The following is a 23887-nucleotide window of genomic DNA, read 5'->3' on the forward strand; positions in this document are numbered from 1 at the left end:
GGAGAGCCTCTTGCAATCTGATTACAGGTCTGCGCTCTAGGGAATCAGTCACAGCACAGGTTTTTCTTGCTGGTTCCAGAGCGTTCACAGGCCCCGGACTCAGCCCGAGGTTGCTGTGGACACCTGCACCGTCAACCTGCCGTGGGGGTTGGGGCTGACTCAGGCGCCTCGGGCTGGTCCGTACCGCGTCGGCATCACGCCGGTCCACCAGGCTGTCCACAAGACCTTGGGCAAGCAAGCCTGCTGGCTCTCGCAGGTTGTGATGAGCAATCTGACGTTGCCATAGCAACTGCCTCTGTATCTTGCCGCATTTAACAAACCGTATCCTAATTGTTTGTTTACGCATCTGTTTACGCTGCAAAACTGTCAGCTCCTAGAAATCCAGGACGCTCTCTTGATTCACATTAGCGAGCACGCCAGTGCCTGAACGGGACAGGCAGAGCTCCAACGAGTGAGGTAAAATAGGCACACACGATCCTGTCTTCTCGCAGAAATCGGCTATTCTCAACCAATGCCTTCCTCTCCTCGTGGATTTTATGAGGCCCCCTCCTCACTACACACACGTCTCCGTCCTAGCCCACACGGACAGAGGGCCTCAACACCTCCCCTGCCCAGATGCAGAGGTGAACACAGTGCACAGAGCCGTCCCCACCAGGGCCATGCGCTTTCTTACCCTTCCTCAGGCAACTCACCTCACCCTCCCAGGCTCAGGTACTTTGTCTCCCTTCCTGCAAGGCTCTCTCCTATCTCCCCCTCTGCTATCACTAATTCATCATTACTCAAAAAATCTCCTCGAGGGGCGCCTGGGTGGTGGCTCAGTCGGTTAAGCGGCCGACTTCGGCTCAGGTCATGATCTCGCGGTCCGTGAGTTCGAGCCCCGCGTCGGGCTCTGTGCTGACAGCTCGGAGCCTGGAGCCTGTTTCAGATTCTGTGTCTCCCTTTCTCTGACCCTCCCCTGTTCATGCTCTGCCTCTCCCTGTCTCAGAAATAAATAAATGTTAAAAAAAATTTTTTTAAAAATCTCGAGTGTTTTTTTGTGCATCAGGCCTCGTTCCCGGCTACCCCACGCCCGCCTGTGCTTCTAGGTCCAGTAAAGGTTCACGCTCCTGCCGGAAGCAATGCGAGTCACACTGGTCCCACTGTCCTCTCCAGACCCGAGCCGGGCCTTTCCTGCCATGCTAGCAGCACACCCAAGAGGCCGCTCACATCTCCTACTTCCTTTGCGGCTGCCCAGCACCCAGCTCAGCAAGGGCCGGCGACAGTACTCAGGTTGCTTATCGACAGGTGGGGAGACTCCTCTGTCAAGGCCCAGGGAAGTTCAGAAGGTGAAGACAGCAGAGGTGGGGCTAACACTCACCCCTGTTGTTGCCACTGAGTGAAGTCCAGCCCCCTGCCAACGTGCCCAGCAGAGCACGGCGTGTGACTCCACCAGGATGGAGTGAGGTCCCCTCCAGCACATGCTGCCTCGCCCCAGCACAGAGCACGCTCCGCTGATAGAACCCTTCTGTCAACCTGCTTGGATTCTTTGTCCCTGAATTTAGGATGTGATGACCCGGGAGGGAGGGACACAATTCTGAGAAGGCAAAGATATCTTTCCTCCCAAAGTCCTGCCTTCCTAGTCTCAAGGCCCTCCTATCTTTACCAAAACTCCCCTCCTCCACAAAATCGTCTCGCCATCTTGACCGTCCACTCACCACCCTGTCCTCCATCAAGCATTCCCACATCGAGAACAGTCATGGCCTTTAGGAGGGAGATGCGAGGGTATTTGGAGCCACTAGAAATGTCACAAAAATTCATCAGGAAACAGGACTACTGATGCACTTTCACTACTGTGACAATAAAACTAAAATTTCAGTTATAGAGCACAATTCAGGAAGAGTACCACTCATAGTGTCTTTGTCAACTGAGCAGCATAAATTTACATATATTAGATACCAATAGACATAATTTGCATTTGGGTGTGCCAGCTCACATACACATTCTGTTGTCCCTAGGGATTCTGACAAATTCAATGTTCAAATGGCACTAATGGTTTTGTTTTTGGTTTGTTTGCTTTTGTGTGTGTGTGTGTGTGTGTGTGTGTGTGTGTGTGTGTTGCCTATGTGACAGCCAGCTGGAAAGAGACCATTCATTCGTCATTCACAGATGAACCCTGCTCAGGAGGAAGGGCAGCCTCGAAACGGGCTCATTTCTCCTGCGGCCACCCAATCGCCCTTCCCCAAAGAAAGAGACCTAAAATCAAACATCAAAGCAAAGCAATCAAAAGAGTGAGAAGACCCTAAAGACAGGGATTACGGACTCAAAAGCCTGGGTCCTGCTTAGCTACCACCCAGAATCCCTTTCTCTTCTCCTTAATGGTAACCAAGTGAGTGGGTGGGATACCAAAAAGGAAATGTGCAATGTAACTAGAATACTCACTATGACACAGGACAGAAACATTTTTAACACTAAAGATAGGATTCTCTCAAAAGGATATTGCATTCCAACGATAAATAATTCAACACTGATGCCTTCTCACGGCTGTATGGCCAAAGAGCATCTCCCGTCACAGACAGGACATAAATTACGCCTTTCACTAAAATTTGGGAGCTCTTGAAAACCTTTTATTTAAAGATTCCCCTCGCTGCGTTTAAATTATAATTACACCTACACTCATGTTATCTGAGCTTTCTTCTCCAATCCTGCTGCTATTATCTGGTTATTATGAATAAACAGTACCTTTTCCCGGAACAGCTAATACCACTCATATTAATAGCAACGGCTACTATTAACTCTCTTCTGATGTAATGTGCAAATATTTCTAAATTATCTGTCCTCTCTAGTCATTTCTAAAGACGGTAACATATAACAATGCATGTACAACACTTTCAATCTCTTTTAAAATAAAGATACTGAACAGAGAGGTTTCTGAGCATACAGAATCTGTGCGTATGCACATGTACTCAGTGCTACACCCGCACATTTCTTTTTAACTCAATAAAAATGATTACTGAGCAGCTCTCAGATACTCAGATGGTTCTAGATAACAGAAAGATCATTCATCGGGCAAGAGCTGTAAATCCCTGTTCAAATCTCACGACTACTGCTTACTAAATATCTTATTTTACGAAGCCATTAAGCCCCTGAGAGTCTGTTTCCTCAGCTGCAAAGTGGGCATAAGCCTTGTCCTGCACAAACCGTGTTTTGAAACAAATCAAGTATAAATAAAATAAGAGACTTTTTTTTAACGTTTATTTATTTGGGGGGGAGGGGCAGAGAGAGAGGGGGACACAGAATCTGAAGCAGGCTCCAGGCTCTGAGCTGTCAGCACAGAGCCTGATGCGGGGCTCAAACTCATGAGCCATGAGATCATGACCTGAGCCGAAGTCAGATGCTTAACTGACTGAGCCACCCAGGCGCCCCAAGAGCCCTTTTTTTTTTTTTTTTTTTAAAAAAAAAGCTCCTGCTCTCAGGAGTCCACAGTTTGGTTTCAGGAAATAAGACCACAAACACAGGAAACAGGTCCACAGTGCAAACGGTGTGCTTGATTCATAGGAGGTTAATCATCGTCAGGGAGGGCCTCAGCGCCGGGCACTGTGGGACACAGGGCACATGACACCAAAACTAAAACCCTCCCTTCGGTGAGCACGTGCCCTGATAATGAAGGGGTAAAGGGGGCAGCAGAGGTGAGGTGCCCCAATGGAGGTTACCATGACCAATGAAACTCCTTTTTTTTTTTTTCAAATGTTTATTTTTGGCGGGAGGAGGGGCAGAGAGAGGGAGACAGAGGATCTGAAGCAGGGCTTGAACTCATGAACCACGAGGTCATGACCTAAGGTGAACACGGATGCTTAACCAACTGAGCCACCCAGGCACCCCGTGAATGGAAACTCCTTAAGCACAACAGAGCTGGAGGAAGGCTTGGACGGTAGATGGGTAGGATTATAGAGCCATGTAGGGGAGGAAATCTCTGCCATCGGACAGTGCCCCAGGCACAGGACTCCCTTTCCAGCATCCTGCCTTGGTTTGCACACCAAACTCCCCTCCCTAACCCCTCTGGGCTGGGCTCTGCTGACAATCACCCTGTCCCTCCCCCCACACCTCCACCAGGCCAGGCAGGAGAAGTGACTGGCTCCTAGACCGAAGTGTTCAGCCTGCCATCTCTGTCCAGACCCCAGTCACCTCTCCACCCTGGGGTGAGAGCCGGTGAGGCGGCATCCGGACAGAGTGCACATACGAGGTGATGTCAGGCAAGGGAAGAGCCCGTTTTAAGATCACTGACATTTTGGTGGGTGAGCCACAGACTTCTTTGATTTTCTTCCAGGCTGCCTGTGACCTATTCCTTGAGTCCTCTCTCCCACTCAGACACCCCCCTGGGACTAACAGCCCAGTGTGAAGACAGAGAAGTGGTCCAGGATGATCCAGGGAGGACCCGGCAGAGGCCAGAGTTCGGAACATGTTTAGTATAGCTCGCTCCACCCTTTTCCCCTTTACAGGCAGTAGAACGGCTTTTCAAAGTTACAGAATTCCCAAGCTGGAAGATGTCTTGGAAGTCATTAATGGACATTCGCAGATGAAGAAATGAGGCAAAAGGTATTTGGAGGGAAAAAAGTTCAGGAGGGGCAGCAGGCAGATGTGTGAGTTCCGCGTGGCCTGAGGGAGGTGATCCCACTCCCTCCATATGCATGCTGGTGATTACTAAGCATATATGAATGTAGGAATATAATGTGCCCGAGATAAAATAAGTATCGAATGAATACATTCATGGTTGAATAAATTCACGAAGAAAGTCATCGTTGATCTTTTAAGGGTCAGTTCTTTAAAGGCAGAGACAAGACTCTACTTCTAGTATTTTGGGTATAATGCTCACTTCTCATATACAGCCTCATGCTCTACATATACGGCCTGCTGCCAAGATCAAACCCTCAACCTGAGTCCCTGTTATGTGCAAGGCACTGAGGGTGAGGCGTGCTCTCAAGTAAGCGCACACAGAGCAAACCCCGTCTTCAAGGAGCTCACGGGCTGCCACCTCTTCCCCAAACTCTCATCTTCCCCCTGGCACAATCCTTCTTTCTCCCCTCTAGCTCGTGAGCACGTTCAAGGCATGAGCTCTGTAGAGCCCAGGGCCTGGTGACCTACGTTTTTAATTAGGGAAAGATGAAGGCCCAGACCACCGACCACAAACCAACCCGCTCTTGGAGATGGCCAAAGCCAGAAGAAGACAGGTCTGACAGAGGGGTAGCCGCCGCTTTACTCCTTAGCAGTTCGTCCTTCCTTTGTATTCCCACTGCCCTATTTCAGGCCCCAGTGACCGCTTCCTTGGGCAGTGGCCAACGCTTCCCTATTGGGCCCCCTCCCTTAGATCCTTCTCACCCCCACCCCCATGCCAGATCAGTCTTCCTTAAGCCCAGCTCTGTTCACTTCACTCCCCTACTCAAAAGCCGTGGATTATTTCCCTACAACTTGGGTAGAAAAGGCCACTTCCCCGGATAGCAAGTACCTGGTCATTGCAGCAAGCAGAGGTGTTTAAAACAGGGGCCCATGTGATCTGTGGACCACTAGACTAAGCAACTTTAAGGCTCATTACGCCCAATATTCTGTCCAGGTTGGGACAGGCTCTATACTCATACTCAATGCTCTCACCCAGGAGTGGGGAAACTTTCTCTAGAAGAGCCAGATGGTAAATATTTTAGGCCTTACGGGGCACATACACAGTCTCTGTTGCATGTTCTTTAGAGTTTTGGGTTTTTGACAACTCATTTCAAACTATAAACAAGAATTTTAGCTTACTTTTTTTTTTTTTTTTTTTTTTTTTTTGCATACAAACACAAGCTGCGGGCTGTAGTCTGCCTGCCTTGACAAAACAGGGGCAACTCTGAGTGCCCCGAACCCAAGTTGCATCGTTCTCACTTCCACAACACCTGGAACCACAGGCCGCTCCTTTGTCCTCCTCTGATGAGATTCTTGCTCTAGAAGCATGAACACAGTGAGGAGGGAAGCAAGGGACCCCCCAGTATCCAGGGAGCACCTCCAACTGTGTGGCCCACCCTTCGCAGCCGCACGTGACACATCCCAGGTCTGTCCCAGGGGTGGACCAATGGACGGACAGATGGACTGATCGACAATGGATCAATGGATAGATGGACAGTCAGATGGATGAATGGACAGATGGATAAAAGGGGACCAATCCAAGAGAGTCAGAGAGTAACCACTTTAAGAATTTGGAGAAGAAAGGGGGTCGGATGGACTGGGGATATGAGGAAAGGGTTTACAGAAAAAAATGACATGATTACTATATTTTTCAACAGAGAAATTAGATATTAATAGCGATGCTTTATGGAGCAGAGATCTTGATCACTCTTAAAAAGACTTTCCTGTTTCAAAGGATGATATGCCAATCTTGATTTTGCAAAGAAAAAGAAATTTATTTCCAAACACATAGCAAGCCTTCTGAGGGAAAACTATAAAATCACATCTAAAGAATCACCTGCAACTTCACGTTCGACAGACACTCCCTGAGAACCACGTACTGGGCTCTGCGCTGGTTGCTAAGGATTCACAGAGAAGTAACACTTAATCCTTATCCCAGGCACACTCAGTCCGGTATGGAGGCCCAACGTGAAAACTAGTAACAGCAAGCAGGACACGCTTCGGATTTGGAAGCTCCCTCACCCCGAAAAGGAAGTGCCAAAACACCCTGAGGTCAGACGGGAAACCACACGGCTAATTCTCCCCCTTCTCACACTCCTAACAGCGGACTCCTAAGGGCCAAGGGCTGTCCTCACAGGAGGCTGCGTGTCCCAGAAACAGATTTCTGCATCAGTCTGCCATGGCCCAAACCCCATCCCGAAAGCTATATACCAAATGCCTCCTTTGGGCCAACACCAATGGGAGGAGTTGTTCCACATAAGTTCATATTCTCAGTAAACTAAAGCTCATCCAAATTACACCACGAAGCTCCACGCAAATGCTCTTCGGGGGATGGCCTGCTTCCCTGCCCACCACAGCAGAGGACACAGATTTGGACTCTGCTGTGGCATCGTGAGACCCTCGGGGACTCCTGGAGCAGGGGTGGGCCCACTCTTGTGCACAAGTGTAATTTAATTCTCTCTTTTTTTTCTCCCTTCTGCTGGGCTCAGCTGTTGAGCACTGGTTTCTTCTACTTCCATTTTACTATATGGTCTTTTCTAGAACCTTGTGGGTGACATGGCGCTGACCTGTGGAGAAACACAACAGGCTTCACAATAGCTACTTTACTCTTCTTACCCGGGGGTCTCTGGTTTACTTCCAGGTTCGAACACGTGCCCTACAGACACCACCTTTAATTATTCAACCTAATGGCCCATGTTCCTTTGGAAAAAACAGTAACAAATTTCTGAAACACTCATTTGCGGACACTGCTACACCCTAATCCAAACCAAAATCTAACAAAGCATCAGAACCCCGCAGCAGGTCAGCTGGTGTTAGGGGCAGAAGTAAAGCCCTGAATGTTACATCTCGGGCCTCACTGGCTTCGGGCACAGATGCCTGGTGGATGCAAGGTGGTCCGTAAGTGAAAACAGCAAATAAAACCGAAGCCCTTAGGAGATTTCATATTAGCTCTGACTGAAGCAATCTCGTCATAAGATCAGTCAAGCCTCCTTTACTTTGCTCTGACCACAAAGAAGAAAACTGTGCACCTCAAAACTTAAGGTCCTCCCACACTGCCACGGAAGAGAGTAAATCTTTTTCAAAAAGATAGAATGATAAACGAGTTCTGGAAAATGGAGGGAAGGCAGTATGGCAGGAAAGAAGGCCAACTTTAAATGTCATCACCAGGCAGCAGCTTACCAGGGTGCCTTGGGAGATGGAGGGAGGCAGGCCTCCGCCGGAAATCCCAAATTAAAGCTTCCCTCCTGAGTCCCCTCTGGCTGCAATATCCTCTTATAAAAAGAAAACACAGGGCTGAGAGGGTCTGGAAATACAAGGAAGGAGTGAAGGGGGAAAGCAAGGGAGAAAGAGGGGGACGATGAGAATTTTACGCTTTGGACACCACCTCGATTGCGGCATAAGTAACTTGGCCCCCCAGGAAAAGACACAGGCAGGAGTGTGGAGGAAGAAAGAGAAGGAAGGAGGTGAAGAGCCATTTTGCCTCCCTCACGGTTTTTACCGTGGGCCCTTCCTGCTGGCAAACGACCCAGCGGCACCTCTTGCAAATCAAAAGCCTGCGACCTGGCAAGCCACAACCAAGACAGACAAAAGCTACAGGTTCTGACAGCCCAGCAGCCCCAGCAGTAAACACATCTCATTCCTATTTGCCACAAAAGAGGTTTACGAGGTGAGAAGAAAACAGGGGAGTCTCAACAATGACCTTTTGTCAAGAAGTGAGTAGTCGCCACGGTGAACTTGTGCAGAAAGGAGCAACCAGAAAGCCACATTAGCCAGCAAAACCAATGGGCTGTTCAGCATTTGCTGTTGTAGAGACAGACAAGGCCTGGCTCCCGGGCTGTAAACCTCCAGGTGACGACTGAACATCCAGGCTGAATGAGGCAAATATCTGAAACCCACTTACCAATGCAAGTGACATTTCTACTAACTTACTTTGCAACCAGAGAACAAGCAGGCAACTCTTCCAATTTCCTTAGTATATTCAGAGCCCAGATGAGAAGGAACAAAACAAATTAAATGTAAGACATTTGGGCTGTACACACGAATGGATTTCTTAAACGAAAGTCAGTCATCCCATAAAGTAATCGAGCCCCTATTCTGTGCAACTGAGTGGGCATTTAAAGATGATTAAGAACTGATTCCACAACTAGGCAATACAAAGAAATGAAAGACATCCAGATCGTTAAGGAAGAAATAAAACTATCTCCATTTGCAAATGACATTATCTTGTATATAGAAAATCCTAAGAAGTGCATGTAGACACATGCAACTATTAGAGCTAATAAACAAGTTCGTCAAGATTGCAGGATGTATCAATATACAAAAATTAATTCTAATTCTATACACTAGTAATTAATAATCCAGAAATGAAATTAAGAAACCAATTCCATTTATCGGGGCACCTGGGTGGCTCAGCCGGTTGAGTGTCTGACTTTGGCTCAGGTCATGATCTCATGGCTCATGAGTTCAAGCCCCACACTGGGCTCCCTGCTGTCAGCACAGAGCCCACTTTGGATCTTCTGTCTCTCTCCCTCTCTCTCTCTCTCTCTCTCTCTCTCTCTCTCTCTGCCCTTCCCCAGCTCGCACTCTCTCTCAAAAGTAAACAAACATTAAAAAAAGAAAACAGTTCCATTTATAATAATAGCATAAAAAGGAATACAACATTCAGGAATAAATCTAACAAAGGAAGAGCAAGACCAATACACTGAAAACTACAAAACATCATTAGAAGAAGTTAAAGGCTTAAAAAAATGAAAAACATCCCAAGGTAACAGATTAGAAGATGCTAAGTTAGATCGTTAAGAGGTCTATACTTCCAAAATTGATCTGCAGATTGAATGCAACACCCAACAAAATCCCAGCTGGCTTTTTGGCACAAATTGACAAGTAGATCTTAAAATTCACATGACAGTGCAAGGGACATGAATAGCCAAAACAATTTTGGAAAAGAAGAACAAAGTTGGAGGACTCAAACTTGCTGATTTCAAAAATTACTATCAGCCTACGGTAATCAAGACTGTGTGGTACTAACATAAGGACAGACAGAAAGATCAACGGAACAGAACTGAGGGTCCACAAATAAACACATACATCAAAGAACAAGTGATTTTTAAAAAGGGTGCCAAAAGAATGCAATGAAGAAAGAACTCTTTTCAACAAATGGTGATGCAGGGCACCTGGGTGGCTCAGTTGGTTAAGCATCCGACTTCAACTCAGGTCATGATCTCAGGGCCTGTGGGTTCGAGCCCTGTGTCTGGCTCTGTGCTGACAGCTTAGAACCTGGAGCCTGCTTCGGATTCTCTGTCTCTCTGTCCCTCCCCCACTCACGCTCTGTCTCTCTCTCTCAAAAATAAATAAACATTAAAAAAAGTTCTTTTTAATAGTGCTGGGAAAACTGGATATTCACATGCCAAAGAATGAAGTTGGACTGCTACCTCACATCCTATACAAAAACTAACTCAAAATGAATCAAGGACTTCAATGTAAGTCCTAAAACTAGAATTCTCCAAAGAAAATATAGGTATAAATCTTTGTGACCTTAATTTAGGCAACAACTTCTTAGATATGCACAAGCAACCAAAGGAAAAACAGATATTCTGGACTTCATCAAAATTAAAACCTTCTGTGCTGGCAATCCACAATATGTGAGATAATACTTGCAAATCATATATTTGCTAAGAGTCTAGTTTCTAGAATATATCAAGTACTCTTACAATTCAACAATAATGACAAAAAACCCATTTTAAAAAAGGGCAAAGGGTCTGAAGAGGTATTTTCTCTAAAGAAAATACACAAATGGCCATAGGCACAGGAGACCATGCTGGGCACCATAAATTATCTATCAGGAAAGTGCAAATCAAGTCCGTGGGATATTAGGTGACAGCCACTAGGATGGTTATTAAAAAAAAAAAAAAACAAGACAATAACAAGTGTTGACAGGGAGAAAGTGGAATCCTATACACTGCTGGTGGGAATGTAAGTAGTGCAGCCCCTTTGAACAGTCTAACAGTTCCTCAAAAAGTTCAACAGGGGTGCCTGGGTGGCTCAGTCGGTTAAGCATCCAACTTTAGCTCAGGTCATGATCTCCCAGTCTGTGGTTTCGAGCCCCATGTTGGGCTCTGTGCTGACAACTCAGAGCCTGGAGCTTGATTCAGATTCTGTGGCTCCCTCTCTCTCTGCCCCTCCCCCACCCATGCTGTCTCTCTCCTCTCTCCATCTCTCAAAAATGAATGGACATTTAAAAAAAATTTTTTAAGTTCAACATAGGGTTGGTTGCCATATGACCCAGAAATTCCACACCCAGGTATATACCCAAGAGAAAACATATGTCGACTCAAGAACTTGTATAAGAATATTCACAGCAGCATTATTTATAATGCCAAAAAGTGGACACAACCCAAATGTTCATCAAGTGACGAGTGGATAAAGATGTCAAAAATCTGCACAATGGAATAATACTCAGCCAGAAAAAGGAATGAAGTATAAGCTCACAGTACAGGTAAGATGAACCTCAAAGACATTATGCCACGTGAAAGAAACCAGACACAAAAGGCCACATACTAGATGAGTTCCATTATATGAAATGTCAAGAACAGGCAAATCCAGAGACAGAAAAGAAATTAGTGGTTGTCAGGGGCTAACAGAAGGGGTGACAGTGACTGCTAACGGGTATGGTTTCTTTTCAGTGTGATGAAATGTTCTGAAATTGGACAGCAGGGATGGCCACACACGACTGTGTGAATAAACTAAAAAAAAAAATCAATGAATTAGTGTAAAAGGGTGAACTTTATGGTAGGTGAATTGTATCTCAATTTTAAAATAAAAAGCAACAAAAAATAAGCGCCCCGGGAAGCCACAGAAAGGTCTTTTTTAAAAAAAACTCAGCTTGGGGCGCCTGGGTGGCGCAGTCGGTTAAGCGTCTGACTTCAGCTCAGGTCACGATCTCGCGGTCCGTGAGTTGGAGCCCCGCGTCAGGCTCTGGGCTGATGGCTCTCAGGCTCTGGGCTGATGGCTCAGAGCCTGGAGCCTGTTTCCGATTCTGTGTCTCCCTCTCTCTCTGACCCTCCCCCATTCATGCTCTGTCTCTCTCTGTCCCAAAAATAAATAAACGTTGAAAAAAAAAATTAAAAAAAAAAAACTCAGCTTGAAAATATAATTCAGAACCTACACTTTCTTTTCAGGACTACAAGCTGGCCATTTCTTGCTGATTTTTATTCCCATCATTTATTCTGGAGTCTTTTCAAACTCAAAGTATGTGATACAAAGATCGATAGGATTTTCAAGCTGGAGAGGGTAGTCAAAGATTGACTAATCCAAACACCTCATTTTATTTATTTTCTCAAGAAGGTGAACGGTTTCTTTATTTTGAGAGAGAAAGAGCACGCAAGCAAGGGAGGGACAGAGAGAGAATCCTAAGCAGGCTCCATGCTGCCAGCTCAGAGCCCGACACCGGGCTTGATTCCACGGACCGTGAGATCATGACCTGAGCCAAAATCAAGAGTCGGACACGAACCTGACTGAGCCACTCAGGCGCCCCACCAAACCGCTCATTTTAGAGACCAGACTTTCTGGGCAGTGAACTGCCCGAGGCCATATGCAAGGTGGAGACCAAAGTAGAACTGGAATCCCCTCTCCTCATGGCAGGCTCTTTCCACACCACCATATTAACACAACCAAATCCACAGGGCTTCATCATAAAGCACAGCTTCCGATGAGGAGAATACTGGCTCTCCCAAAGCCTAGGGGAAAGCTATGAGCTATGAGCAGGATTTACTACAAGTTCAACAGTCCAAAGTATTCAATGATCACAAAACCCTGCGATCCTATCATTAACACAACCTGCTCTTCACCAGCGAAGCAAAGCACAACAGAGACAGAACCCAGAGACCAAGACATCGCAGCAGAGACCGCTCAAGCTGCCCCCAGGCGAGCAGGGGGCCAAAAAACCCTGCCCTGCTTGTCCCAAACTTGAACTAGAACTGCACCCAGTGACACTCCAGCTCAAGTACAACCATCCTGTTGACTCCAGTGATCTTCTGGGCAAGGGAATCTCTCAAGGGGGGAATGGAAGAGGTGAAGCTTATTTTCACCTCTAACCTCTTGAAAAGCACGAGTACCAACAGCTCAGAGGCAGAGAGAGTAGAGGAGAGGATCAGAAAAAGTAGAGTGGCACGAGGCAGGCGAGTCGAGCTGCAGACATCCGTAGACGCAGAATGGTAAGGGCTGGAGAAGCCCCTGCCTGCACCCCAGCTCATCCAGCTCTCCATTTCCCAAAGAGGCCACAGAGGCTGGGCCAGAAATCCCCAGCACAAGGTCCACCAGCTGGCTAGCAACAGGTCAGGGCCGTCGGAGGAACAAACACGGCACCAGGACTTGACGTTCCCCCTTCCCTGCAGAATCTCCCCCAAAGTCCCCTAGCTGGCAACAGGGAGCTGACTCCTCAGCCTGAGTCTGCCTGCACACACCATATCTGTGATTCACCCTTCAGTGGCCTCTCAAAACACAGATTTGCTGACAAAGAGAGAAATCTGTATGCATCTGATCCCTGCCTGCGTGGCTGTGGAGTCCTTTACACACAGCTGTGACAGTATTATCAGTCCCTTGGCTCTGAGGAAGCCAGATCTCTCCTTTTAACTCACTTCGAGGTAGTTAAGGGTCACTTAATAAACACCCCTGATGCCAAGTACCTCCCCAGGGGTTAGTGTCTGATGACCCTGTCCGGGCAATCACACATTCCCAAGGTCAGCGACAATGCGGACTGGCCTACAGAAGGCCTATAATTACCGACCTGCACTAAAGAGACCCACAGAGACACCTAAAGAGGAACAGAGATGCCAGCAGGAGACATCAGGTGGTGCATCCGAGGACCAAGAGGAGGAAGAGCCCAAAGGACACCAGTGCTAACAGTGTGGCTGGGAGTACTGGTTCCATCAACTGCTAGTGTGGGATTGGGGAACCGCAGGCATGTAACTTGTCTGCGTCTGGCCTTCTTCAACCGTTAAGACAGAGGTAATAGGACCTACCTCACAGGATCTTTGAAAGGATTCAATAATCAATTTAATACACAGCACAGCCCATAAAACAAAATTAAGGCCAAAAGCAATGTCAGCCATGGTTGCAGTTGGCATTAAGAAAAAAAAAAAAAAAGTCATAATAAAAATGTGATTTCTTCTGGGAACCTAGAGAAAGAGGGCCCCAAATCCTGATCACCTTGCTAGAATCCTAAAATACAGAGGAATTCATCATCAGAGGGAGTTTGTCTCCATCAGCCACTCGATTTTATTGACAGCATCTATGTATAAAATCATATTGACAAAGCCATCTTCAAGATCGAGTGGAAAGATGACATCATTACTAACACCGTTAGTAGGGCAGGCCTCCTGCCAGGCTGTGAGCACTGCCCTGGGCCACTCATCCCTGCAGGGCTGGGCATGTCGGCAGAGCCGTGAAGCGAGTAAAGAGAAATCATTTCTACAGCAACAAGGACAGTGAGGGAGCGGAACAGCAAGGATTTCCCCAAAGCATGCACTCAAGAAACGCAATAGATGCCAGTCACTAACGCTGACAGCGAGAGGGGTCCCTGTCGTCACAGAGGCATCAACACAGGGAGGCTTTTCTGGCCCAAGTTACACAGAGGCAGCCGGCTGCTAAAGGAGCAGACCCTCGTGTCAAAATGCTAGAGTTGGAATCCTGCCTCCAGTACTTCCCAGCTCTGTGATCTTGGTAAAGCGGCTTAGGTTCTCGGAACCGTGCAGCGTTTTTTGTAACAATTAAAACAAGGTAATAGTATATGCAAAGAACTTAAAGCATGTCTGGCACACAGTAGGCACCCAATAAATGCTAGAAAGACAAGAGGGGAGAAAAAACAACAACAGTGACTGACAGTCACGCTTCGGCCATGCTGTGGATGTCCCAAACACACTCACGCAACAACAGCACCAAAAACAACCCAAGGCCTGCAAAGTTTCCCTTAAAACTCTGGACAGGAAGATACCTGAACACGTACTCTGGCTTCACAAACAAGCTTGCCTTACAGAGTGAAAGGATAGGGTAGAACATGCTAGCAACACAGGGGAAGTAAAAACTGGGGAACTGGCTTGTGGAGAGGCAGCCCAGCTCAGGGTCCTAAGAACAGGACTCAGAGATGCATCCACAGTTTTGCTCAACTCCAAGGCATGCGAAAGTGCAATCCATGTGACCATAGGAGAAAGTGCCGAGCCCGGACTCTGAAACAGTGCGGAGCACACCGTGGCTGCCAAACCACAACCGCTTCCCCTAAACACCCTCACTACTCGATAATTTTAACACCGGCTTAGGAGACGACATTCCTCAGCGAGACTCTAACAACCAACTCATGACAATGACAGGGTAATAACCGTGAAACTTGTTTAAAGAGCATTGTTACAGAGTCAATCACGCACTCCAAAAACAATTAACTGAAAGGATCTTATCGTCAAGCCTAGGAGTCTTTGTCTGAATTCAAGGGGTCCATAAACTTGGATTGGAAAAAAGAAGTGCATCTGTATTTCATTATCCCGAGTGAAATGTAGCATTTTTCCTCAGTAATGAATATAAGCAACATGCCGCACTAATATCAGCCACACCTGTGACTCTAATAAGAGCTCTATTAATACAACTTTAGAGTTTGAAATGTCTCACGATATTGCCTATACTCATCAGGACTTCTAAAGTGGCTTATGGGGAAGGAGCCCTGACCTGGCAGTGACAGCATATTGGTAGGTGCCCAGCATATATTTATGAATCAATAAACTCGGCAAAACCTAATACAAATAAAACTACAGCCCAAGTATTCCAGACCCGTTTATTCCACAACGTGACTCACATGATGAAATGATGATGGTACAAAAGCACCTGGAAGGGCCCTTGGCAACTGCTTTAAGAGCACACAACACACAAAAGTTGAAGCCAGGGAGGCATGTTTTTACTGCTGGACAGTGACCAGGTGAACTCCCCTGCTCTCTGTAGCAGGGAAAGAGGGGTGTTTGGGGAGCTGGATCAGAGGCAGGATCTCGGGCACCTGACACAGTCAATGAAGTGTCCCCTGCTGTCCTCTGCAGTGGAGGAAGTGAACATACCCCTCCAGCCCAGGTCTACACAGCTAGGCTTTGAGTCTACCCCATCCCTGTCTGCCATGAAACAAAACAAATATTCAGGATTTTTTTTTTTTAACATTTATTCATTTTTGAAAGACAGAGAGAGACAGAGCGCAAATGGGGGAGGACTAGAAAGAGGGAGACATGGAATCCGAAGCAGGCTCCAGGCTCCAAGCGGTCAGCACAGAGCCTGACGCAGGGCTCGAACCCACGACCGTGAGACCATGACCTGAGCCGAAGTCGGTGGCCCAACCAACTGAGCCACCCAGGCACCCTCCGGATTGGTTTTAACAGAAGTTCTCCAACCAGTGAAGCCGAGTGGCACACAGCTGGCCTCGATGCTGACACTAAGCAGCAGCAGCAGACGCTTCACTCTAGAGACGCAGGGAGGTCTATTCCCCAGGTGGCCTGGGTGAACTGGGCTTGACTTTGGTCTTGCGGGGCAGGAACTCTGTCCTGCTCACTTCCCCGGCATACCAACACTCTATGCACCACAGATCTCTCCACCAGACCTCTCCTCTCCCCCACCGCTACCACCCAGGCCAAGACCCTCTTGCCTGGATGCCTGCACCAGACTCCTCGCCACACCAGTCTCCCGCTTTTGTCTCCTGCCTTGCTGGTCTGTTCTCTGCAGAACAATCGCCGTGACACTTGTAAAATGTAAATGGGACCATGTTATTCCCTGCTCAAACCCTCTGATAGCTTCCCATCACATCAGAACAAGGTCCGATCCCCTCCCAAGACCATCAAGGCCTGTGTGACCTGTCCCTGCCCGCCCTCACCCTTCTCTCCTCACCCACCTCCTTCTTCCTGTCCTTAAATGCCCTAGTCCCGGTCACATCTTCTGGCCTTTTCACGTGCCGTGCTTCCATTCGGCCATTCCCGGGCTGGATTCCTCACTGCATTCCGGGCACTGCTCTAACGTCACGTCTTCAGAGGCCTTTCTTGATTTGCCTCCCAACCTCCAAAGTCACTTGCTACTCCCAAATTCTACAGAACTTTTCTTATCACTTATCATTACTTGACATTACATTACATAACTATCTGTTTACTGCAATAATTACCAACTCCATTTGTGGAGAAGCTTTCAAATGCCAATGAGCTGCAGGCCTCACCCAAACCAGTAAGTCAGAGTTTCAGGGAATAGGCCAGGCACCTCTAGGCCACAAAATCCCCCGTAAGTGATTCTAACTGCAGCAAGGATTCATACTCTTACATCAGTGCTTCTCAAACTTTAATATGCAGACAATGCACCTGGGGATGTTATTAAAATATAGACTCAGGGGCACCTGGGTGGCTCAGTCAGTTAAGCATCTGACCTTGGCTCAGGTCATGATCTCACGGTTCCTGGGTTCTGATTCTCTGTCCCCCTCTCACTCTGCCCCTCCCCTGCTTGTGCTCTCTCTCTCTCAAAGATAAACATTAAAAATTTTCTTTAAGTTTATTCATTTTGAGAGAGAGAGAGAAAGAGAGAGCAAGTGGGGGAGGGGCAGAGAGAGAGAGAGAGATAGAGAGAGAGAGAGAGAGAGAGAGAAAATCCCAAGCAGGCTCCACACTGTCATCACAGAGCCTGATTCAGGGCTCAAACTCACGAAACGTGAGACCATGACCTGAGCCAAAGTTGGACACTTAATCAACTGAGCCACCCAGACACCCCAAAAATAAATATTTAAAAAACAAAAATATAAAATAAAATGTAGACTCAATTTCACTAGGTCTAAGGTGGAATCTGAGATTCTACATTTCTGACAAGCTCCCAGATGATGCTAATGCTGGTCAGTGGACCTTGCTTTGAGCTGCAAGGGTCTAAAACATCACTGTCCAACAAAACTTTCTGCAAGGATGAAAATGTTCTAAATCTACACTGTTCTATACACACCTGACTACTGAGCACCTGAATCTCGGCTAGTACAGTGGAGAAACTGAATTTTTAATCTTAGGCTACCATATTAATACAGATCTAGAATGCATATGCTCCATGAAGGCACCAATTCCTAGAAATGTGGAGCATAAGAAAAGAATTAAGGATCCCTGCAAACTCTTGGCCTGCGCAGCCTCTGTGGATGGGACACTGTGAAAACTCTATCAGAGGCCTAGATGGCACCAGCTCAGGAGTGCATCAGTACTTACCTAGGGCAGGAAGGCAGCCACAGAAGGCCATTCTGAGACACTTTAGTGACTAAAGCATGCGGTAACCCACAGATGACCACCTTGACCTCATGACTCAACCGCGCTCCTAACCACAACCCCAGGCACACTTGACCAATGCCATCCCTGGGCATCCACGATCCTGGACAATCTTAAAGCCCCAGCTCCCACAGTGACTTGGTTTATTGCACTGATTTGTTATAGGATGTCTGCCTCTCCCACTAAGCTGTAGGTTCTTTCAAAGAGGGAACTTACTTCACTTGGTATTCTAGTCCCATCACCTAGCACACAGCAGGACTCAATAAATACTGCATGAATGTCAGAGCCTGGACCCTACTGGGAGAATCATTAGTATTTTTACTGTTCATCACAAGAAACAGGGGAAACAATTGGGAGGAGGAGGGAGGATTACATAACAAGAGAAGATGGGTTCCTCCTTAAGTGACTCAAAAGTTTCCAAACACGTTTTAAGTCCAGATTTCAGAACACAGCATAAATAAGGTGGCCCCGTTTGACCACAAAACCTCATTTCCAAAAACACAAACACACGGGCAAGAAAAGATTATGTCCTTCCGACAACAGATGCAAAATCTACTAGTCTGGGATCTGGAAGAGCCCTCTTCACAAAGGGCTGAGGTTCAGAATCACATTCTTGCCTAAAAAGCACATGGGCCAGGTTCCCACTAGAACTGCTGGGAGGGGCATCTGGCCCCAAGGACAGCAAGGCCCCTGGGAATCTGTGCAGCCCACAGGCTCATTTCACCCCTGCAGTTAGAACCCTGTGCTTGTGACAGCAATGAGATTTCCAAGGTAACCAAGGACAACAGAGTAGAGAATTATGGCCCCGGAAGGAAGCAGATTAAATTGTAATACTTACGAGTCAACATCAAATTTATTTTTAAAACTACATATCCAACAAAAGCCAAATAGGCAAGGCAGCATGGATGGTGTTTTACAGGAGGACTGAACTATCACCATGAATATTCCAAGTACGTATACAACCTTTTCTTATTCTGAGAATATTTCAAAGTGCCTAGAGACTCCAAGAAACGGAGACAGAAATAACCCCCCCCCCAAAAAGGTGGGGGGCGGGGAGAAGCTCACTTCTCAGAGTTATGTCACAACTACTTATTTTTTTCCATTATTTCCAAAAACACAGATTCCATCCAGTTGCAGCAGCAGACTTTGCTAAAAATGTGCACAATAATTACTTCACCCAGAGAAAGTGATCACCAGGCGAGACAACACACTGGTTAAAAACAAACAAACAAACAAAAAAAAAACAACAAAAAAAAACAAGCATGGGTTAACAAATATAGTTTTCATTCACTTAACTCATTCAACCATTCCTCCATTTTCTCTACTCTTCCTATCCAACCCCCAGGTCAACCCATGTTGGTGCCAGAGCCCTCAACAGGTTCTACGGATTAACTATGTTGTCAAGCAGTTAGCATTTACTAGACCAGGTGCCTGTCAGATACTGTGCTGTATCTTATCTCATTGAACCCTCCCCACCACCCTCTGAAGTAGAGAGGTATTGTTATCCAGAACTTAGTGCTGAGGAAAATAAGAAAACGCATCTCAGCCAAGTTCACAAAACTGGCAAGTGGTGGAGTCTGAACTTGAACCCATAACTATCCAACAAATGAGGAATTCAGAGAATTCAGCATCACTAAAAGGGACAGAAGACGGGGGCGCCTGGCTGGCTCAGTCGTAGAGCATGTGACTCTTGAGCTCAACTTCTGATCCCAAGGTTATAAGTTCGAGCCCCACCCTGGGTATAGAGATTACTTAAAAATCATCTTAAAAAACAGCAACACTTCTGAAAAAGCATGGAGCCAGCTCTTCAACTTGCTAGGCTCTATAACCTTGAACAAATTACCTTCTCTGAGCCTCAGTTTCCTCATGTATAAAGCAGCAATAAGGAATAAATACAACAGATGTGATATTCATAGCGCAGGGTAGGGACCCAACAGCTACCAACAGCCCAGCTACAGATGTACGTATCCAAAAAGTACCTGTCAGTTGTAAAACACTTTTTATCAGACATAACCTATATTGGAAAAAATTGGTTCCCAAAGGTTTATCAGTTTAAAATTAGTTTGCTAATCCCATGACTCATTTATTTAAACACAGGAACAGGGCTTGCAAATTTTAAATTTATTTTATGGTAAATGACTAATTTATGTCACAAGAGCCACTCTCTGCCTCACTTCAGTATGAAAAGTTAATGCTTGCTGAAAACTGAAATATGTGGGCATCACTTGTTAATGCAACTATTTGGAACAAGTTTTGGAAATGGGAATGAACATTACACACCCCATTATTTAAAGGAATCTACAGTGATTCCTCAGAGAGTAAACACCTCTCAAATCTAGTTTTCTCACAAATCCAAACTCACGGGCCGCTTGGGTGGCTCAGTCGGTTAAAGCATCCGACTTTGGCTTGGGTCATGGTCTCTCGGTTCGTGAGATCAAGGTATGTGGAGCCTGCTTGGGATCCTCTCTCTTCACTCCTCCCTCTCTCAAAATAAATAAACATTAAAAAAAAATCCAAACTCACATATTTCATATCATAGTATGAACAGTGGATTTGCCTAAAGTGAAAAGAGACCTGGGATGCCTGGGTGGCTCAGTCCATTGAGCATCTGACTCTTGATTTTGGCTCAGGTCATGATCTCACGAGTTCAAGCCCTGTATTGGGCTCTCCACTGACAGCACAGCCTACTTGGCATTCTCTCTGTCTCTCTCCCTCTCTTTATGCCCCTCCCTCCCTCTCTCTCTCAAAATTACATTTTTAAAAGTAAAGATAGACTTGTAACGATTTCAATTTTTTCATTTTTGAAAGTTTAACCAATCCGTGTGCTTGGATGGCAACGGGGAGCAAGCTTGCAATTTAATAAAATGACCAAATCCAGTCTCTTTCTAATCTGCTCAGTAACTGAGCTCTCGGGTAATCTCCTGCACAGCATACAAAAAAAAAAAAAGGCTTTGGAAATTACACACTGCAAATGAAAATTAATCAGAGGAAGGGTATGCCAATTTTAAGAGCAATTCCTATTTGCCTAACTCTCCAGCACCTGCCAGTGTTAATAATATTTAGCTGACAGACAGCAGTGGGGAAAAGAAACAGAACTTTATATATAATCAAGCCTTCTTTAAGGCATCGTGTACAAGGCTTCCTTCCCTAAAGAAACACTCAGCTACTTTTTTGGTTGCAATCATTCCATAGACATCATTAATGGTGTATTCTCAAAACAGGATGAAAATGTTCCCCTTGCTTTTCAACCAGTACTTCTGAAAAAACTTCTCTGGGTCATCTCCATCTGCCTCAGTTAAAGCCTTTTTTTTTTTTTTTTTTTTTTTAATTTGAAGCCAACATTTTTAAGCCTTGCTGACACAAGTAGATGTGGGATTACAGAACTCACTACAAAAGGTTTACATGCAGCTCTCCTCCACCAAAAAAACAGGAGAGAAGAAAGGAGGGAGGTAGGAGGGGGCCCTGGCTATACTTAAAACATTCATAATGCTAAATGTATTACTTTTAACTGTTTATGTCTACACAAATATAAATCCCCATTAAGAGAAACATTCTGGGTTTTTTTTTTTCCCCAAGCAATTCCTAACAGCAGATGCTCTGCTCAAAGTGGGCAAAAAAAATTAATGGCATCGCTTAATTTAAAAAGCTCTGCCGTGACCTCCCCTCACTCACTCTAGCCCAATCATCTTCTTCTACAATGCCTGCGATACCCCATTTTAAGGCTGTAACTTGACATTCTGGCCAAGAGAAATGTAATCATCTAGTCTATACTGGCACACGTGTGGCTCGTAAACCAGTTACCTATTAGGAGCCAAGCAGAGTGCTAAGCACGTCACACAGCGCGTCTCTGACCCTCATAATGGTCCGGGAAAGGATGTATTTATTACTCCTGTTCGCTAGGTAAGGAAAACCAGAGCAGAGAGGCGAGGAGCTACCCTAAACCACACAGCAGCGGGGGCCCTGGACTCACAAACTCTGCCCTACAACGCATGCTGCTTTGACTGTCAACCTAAGCTTGTTCATTCCTGAGGGTTCTCTCCGCAGGATGTGGAGGGCTTACCAGTTAGCACTAGGCACGATGACTTTGCACCTTGAAAGCACTTGATTAAAATCAGGCCTTTTCCAGGCTGATGGGGAGGAGGGCAATCGCGGGGGGGGGTTCAAGAGGGTGAGACACACGCAACTGGGGGACGGCCATCACACGTCTTCGGATCAGAAGCCCCGGCTCCGCACTCAGCTCCCCGCGCTCGGTTGCCGGGCGCGGTGTGGAATGCGGTCAGGCCTTCCCCGCTAAGGTGTGCACACCTTCCCCGGACGGCCGGGGTCCTCCCACGGTCCTCCCACCCACCCGAGGGGCGGGCAAAGGGGGCCAGGGCTGCAGCGGGGCAGGCTGCGTGCAGGGGCTCTCCCAGAACGAGTGGGAGGTGGGCGCCGGGTGAAGGCTGGCGAGCCCACCACCCCGGCCGCGGCGGGCGCGGGGGGTCCCAGCTCACCGCCCACTCCGCCTTCCCGGCCAAAGTTGGCCGCGCTGCGGGAAACCGCCCGGCCCGGGGCCCCGAGAGGGAAACGAGGGCGGCGGGAGGAGGGGGGTCTTAAAAAGGCCCAAGGTAGCCATCAGCCATCTCCTCGGAGCCACCTACACGGAACAAAGGGCTTCTGTGTCGGGCAGGGGTGGCCCGGCCGCGTCCGATTTGGAGGAAAAGAAACTTTTCCCGGGCTGCGGGCGCGGGGGGCAGGGGCGGGGGAGGGCCGGGCGGCGGGCAGGGCGCGAGGCCACCTGAGGCCGGGGCCACCCGCCCCCGCCGCCCGGCGACGCCCGCCCGGCGCCGCTCACCTCCTCGATGGCCGCCACCGTGTTCCGGCACTGCGCGGTGCGCGTGGTGAAGCTCGAGGCCGTGGGCGCCTTGTAGTCCTCATGGGTCTCGGCCACGAATTCCGACACGGAGATCTGGTCCGGCATCGCCTCGGCGCGCGGGCGCGGGCGGCCGGCCGCGGGGGTGCCGCCGCCTCAGCCGCCGCGCGGGCTCCGACCGGCCGCTCGGACGCCGCCGCCGCGCCCGCAGCTCGCCCGGCCGGCGGACAAAGGGAAGCGCCGGGGCGCGGGCCGCCGCCGCAGGAGCCGCAGGAGCCGCCGCAGGGCGCGGGTCGGCCGCCCGCGGGGCCGGGCGGCGGGAGCAGGGGCCGCGCGCGCAGCCCCGCGCAGCTCGGGCCCGGCCGGTCCGCCAGCCGCGCCGAGGGCTCCGCCGCCTGCCCTCCCGAGCGAGCCCCGAGGCGGACGCGCAGAGCCGGCGGGAACTGCCGGCCACCCAGCCGCGGGCCCCGAGCGACTCCCGCGGAGAGGGGCGGGTCCGGGCCGGGGGCGGCGGCCGGCCGAGCGCGGGGCGGGGCGGCGCGGAGGGCCGGGCCGCCAATCCGCGCGCTCGCCGCCGCCGCCGCCGCCGCCGCCGCCGCCGCCGCCGCCGCCGCCGCCGCCGCCGCCGCCGCCGCCGCCGCCGCCGCCGCCGCCGCCGCCGCCGCCGCCGCCGCCGCCGCCGCCGCCGCCGCCGCCGCCGCCGCCGCCGGGAAGCCGAGCCTGCAGGAAGGAAGGCGGCGCGCGCCCCGGCCCGCCGAGCCGCTCGCCCGCCGCCGCGCGCCGCATTGTCTCGGCGTTCGAGCCCCGCGCCGCGCGCCGTGGTTCGAGGGCGCGCCCCCACCCCCACCCCGGGCCTCGCGGGCAGGCGGGGCCTCGTCTCACCCTTCCGGGCCCAGCCACAGTCTACCCTCCCCTACCCGGCGCTAGGAACCTTCCTTGGGGTCCCCCCCTAAACCGCGGGGAATGCCCGTCCAGGCGAGAGTAAAGTGTGAGGAGCTCGCCCCCTGCCGGACGGTGCGCTCCGCCCCCCGGCCGCACTCGGCGCGACGAGTGTCTCCCGCGCCCAGCCGGGCATCACCCGCACCCCACCCCCCACCCCCGCCCGCCG

General features: G+C 48.8%; 1 protein-coding gene across 9 annotated transcripts in view; it reads right to left on the minus strand.

Moving 5' to 3' along the window:
* ASAP2 (ArfGAP with SH3 domain, ankyrin repeat and PH domain 2) overlaps nucleotides 1-22986 on the minus strand; it is a 174568-nt gene extending 151582 nt beyond the window's left edge. For 6 of the 9 annotated variants that reach the window (XM_023252130.2, XM_023252129.2, XM_023252127.2 and 3 more), the window contains exon 1: nucleotides 22762-22986. In XM_023252130.2, coding sequence (XP_023107898.1) covers nucleotides 22762-22887 — 126 coding nt within the window. In that variant the 5' untranslated portion in view covers nucleotides 22888-22986. The remainder of the gene's footprint in view (nucleotides 1-22761) is intronic. The other 3 variants (XM_023252128.2, XM_023252125.2, XM_023252124.2) reach the window with 2 other exon arrangements.
* Nucleotides 22987-23887: the final 901 nt, after the last annotated feature.

Source organism: Felis catus, chromosome A3, assembly GCF_018350175.1.
Source record: "Felis catus isolate Fca126 chromosome A3, F.catus_Fca126_mat1.0, whole genome shotgun sequence".
Lineage (NCBI taxonomy): Eukaryota > Metazoa > Chordata > Mammalia > Carnivora > Felidae > Felis > Felis catus.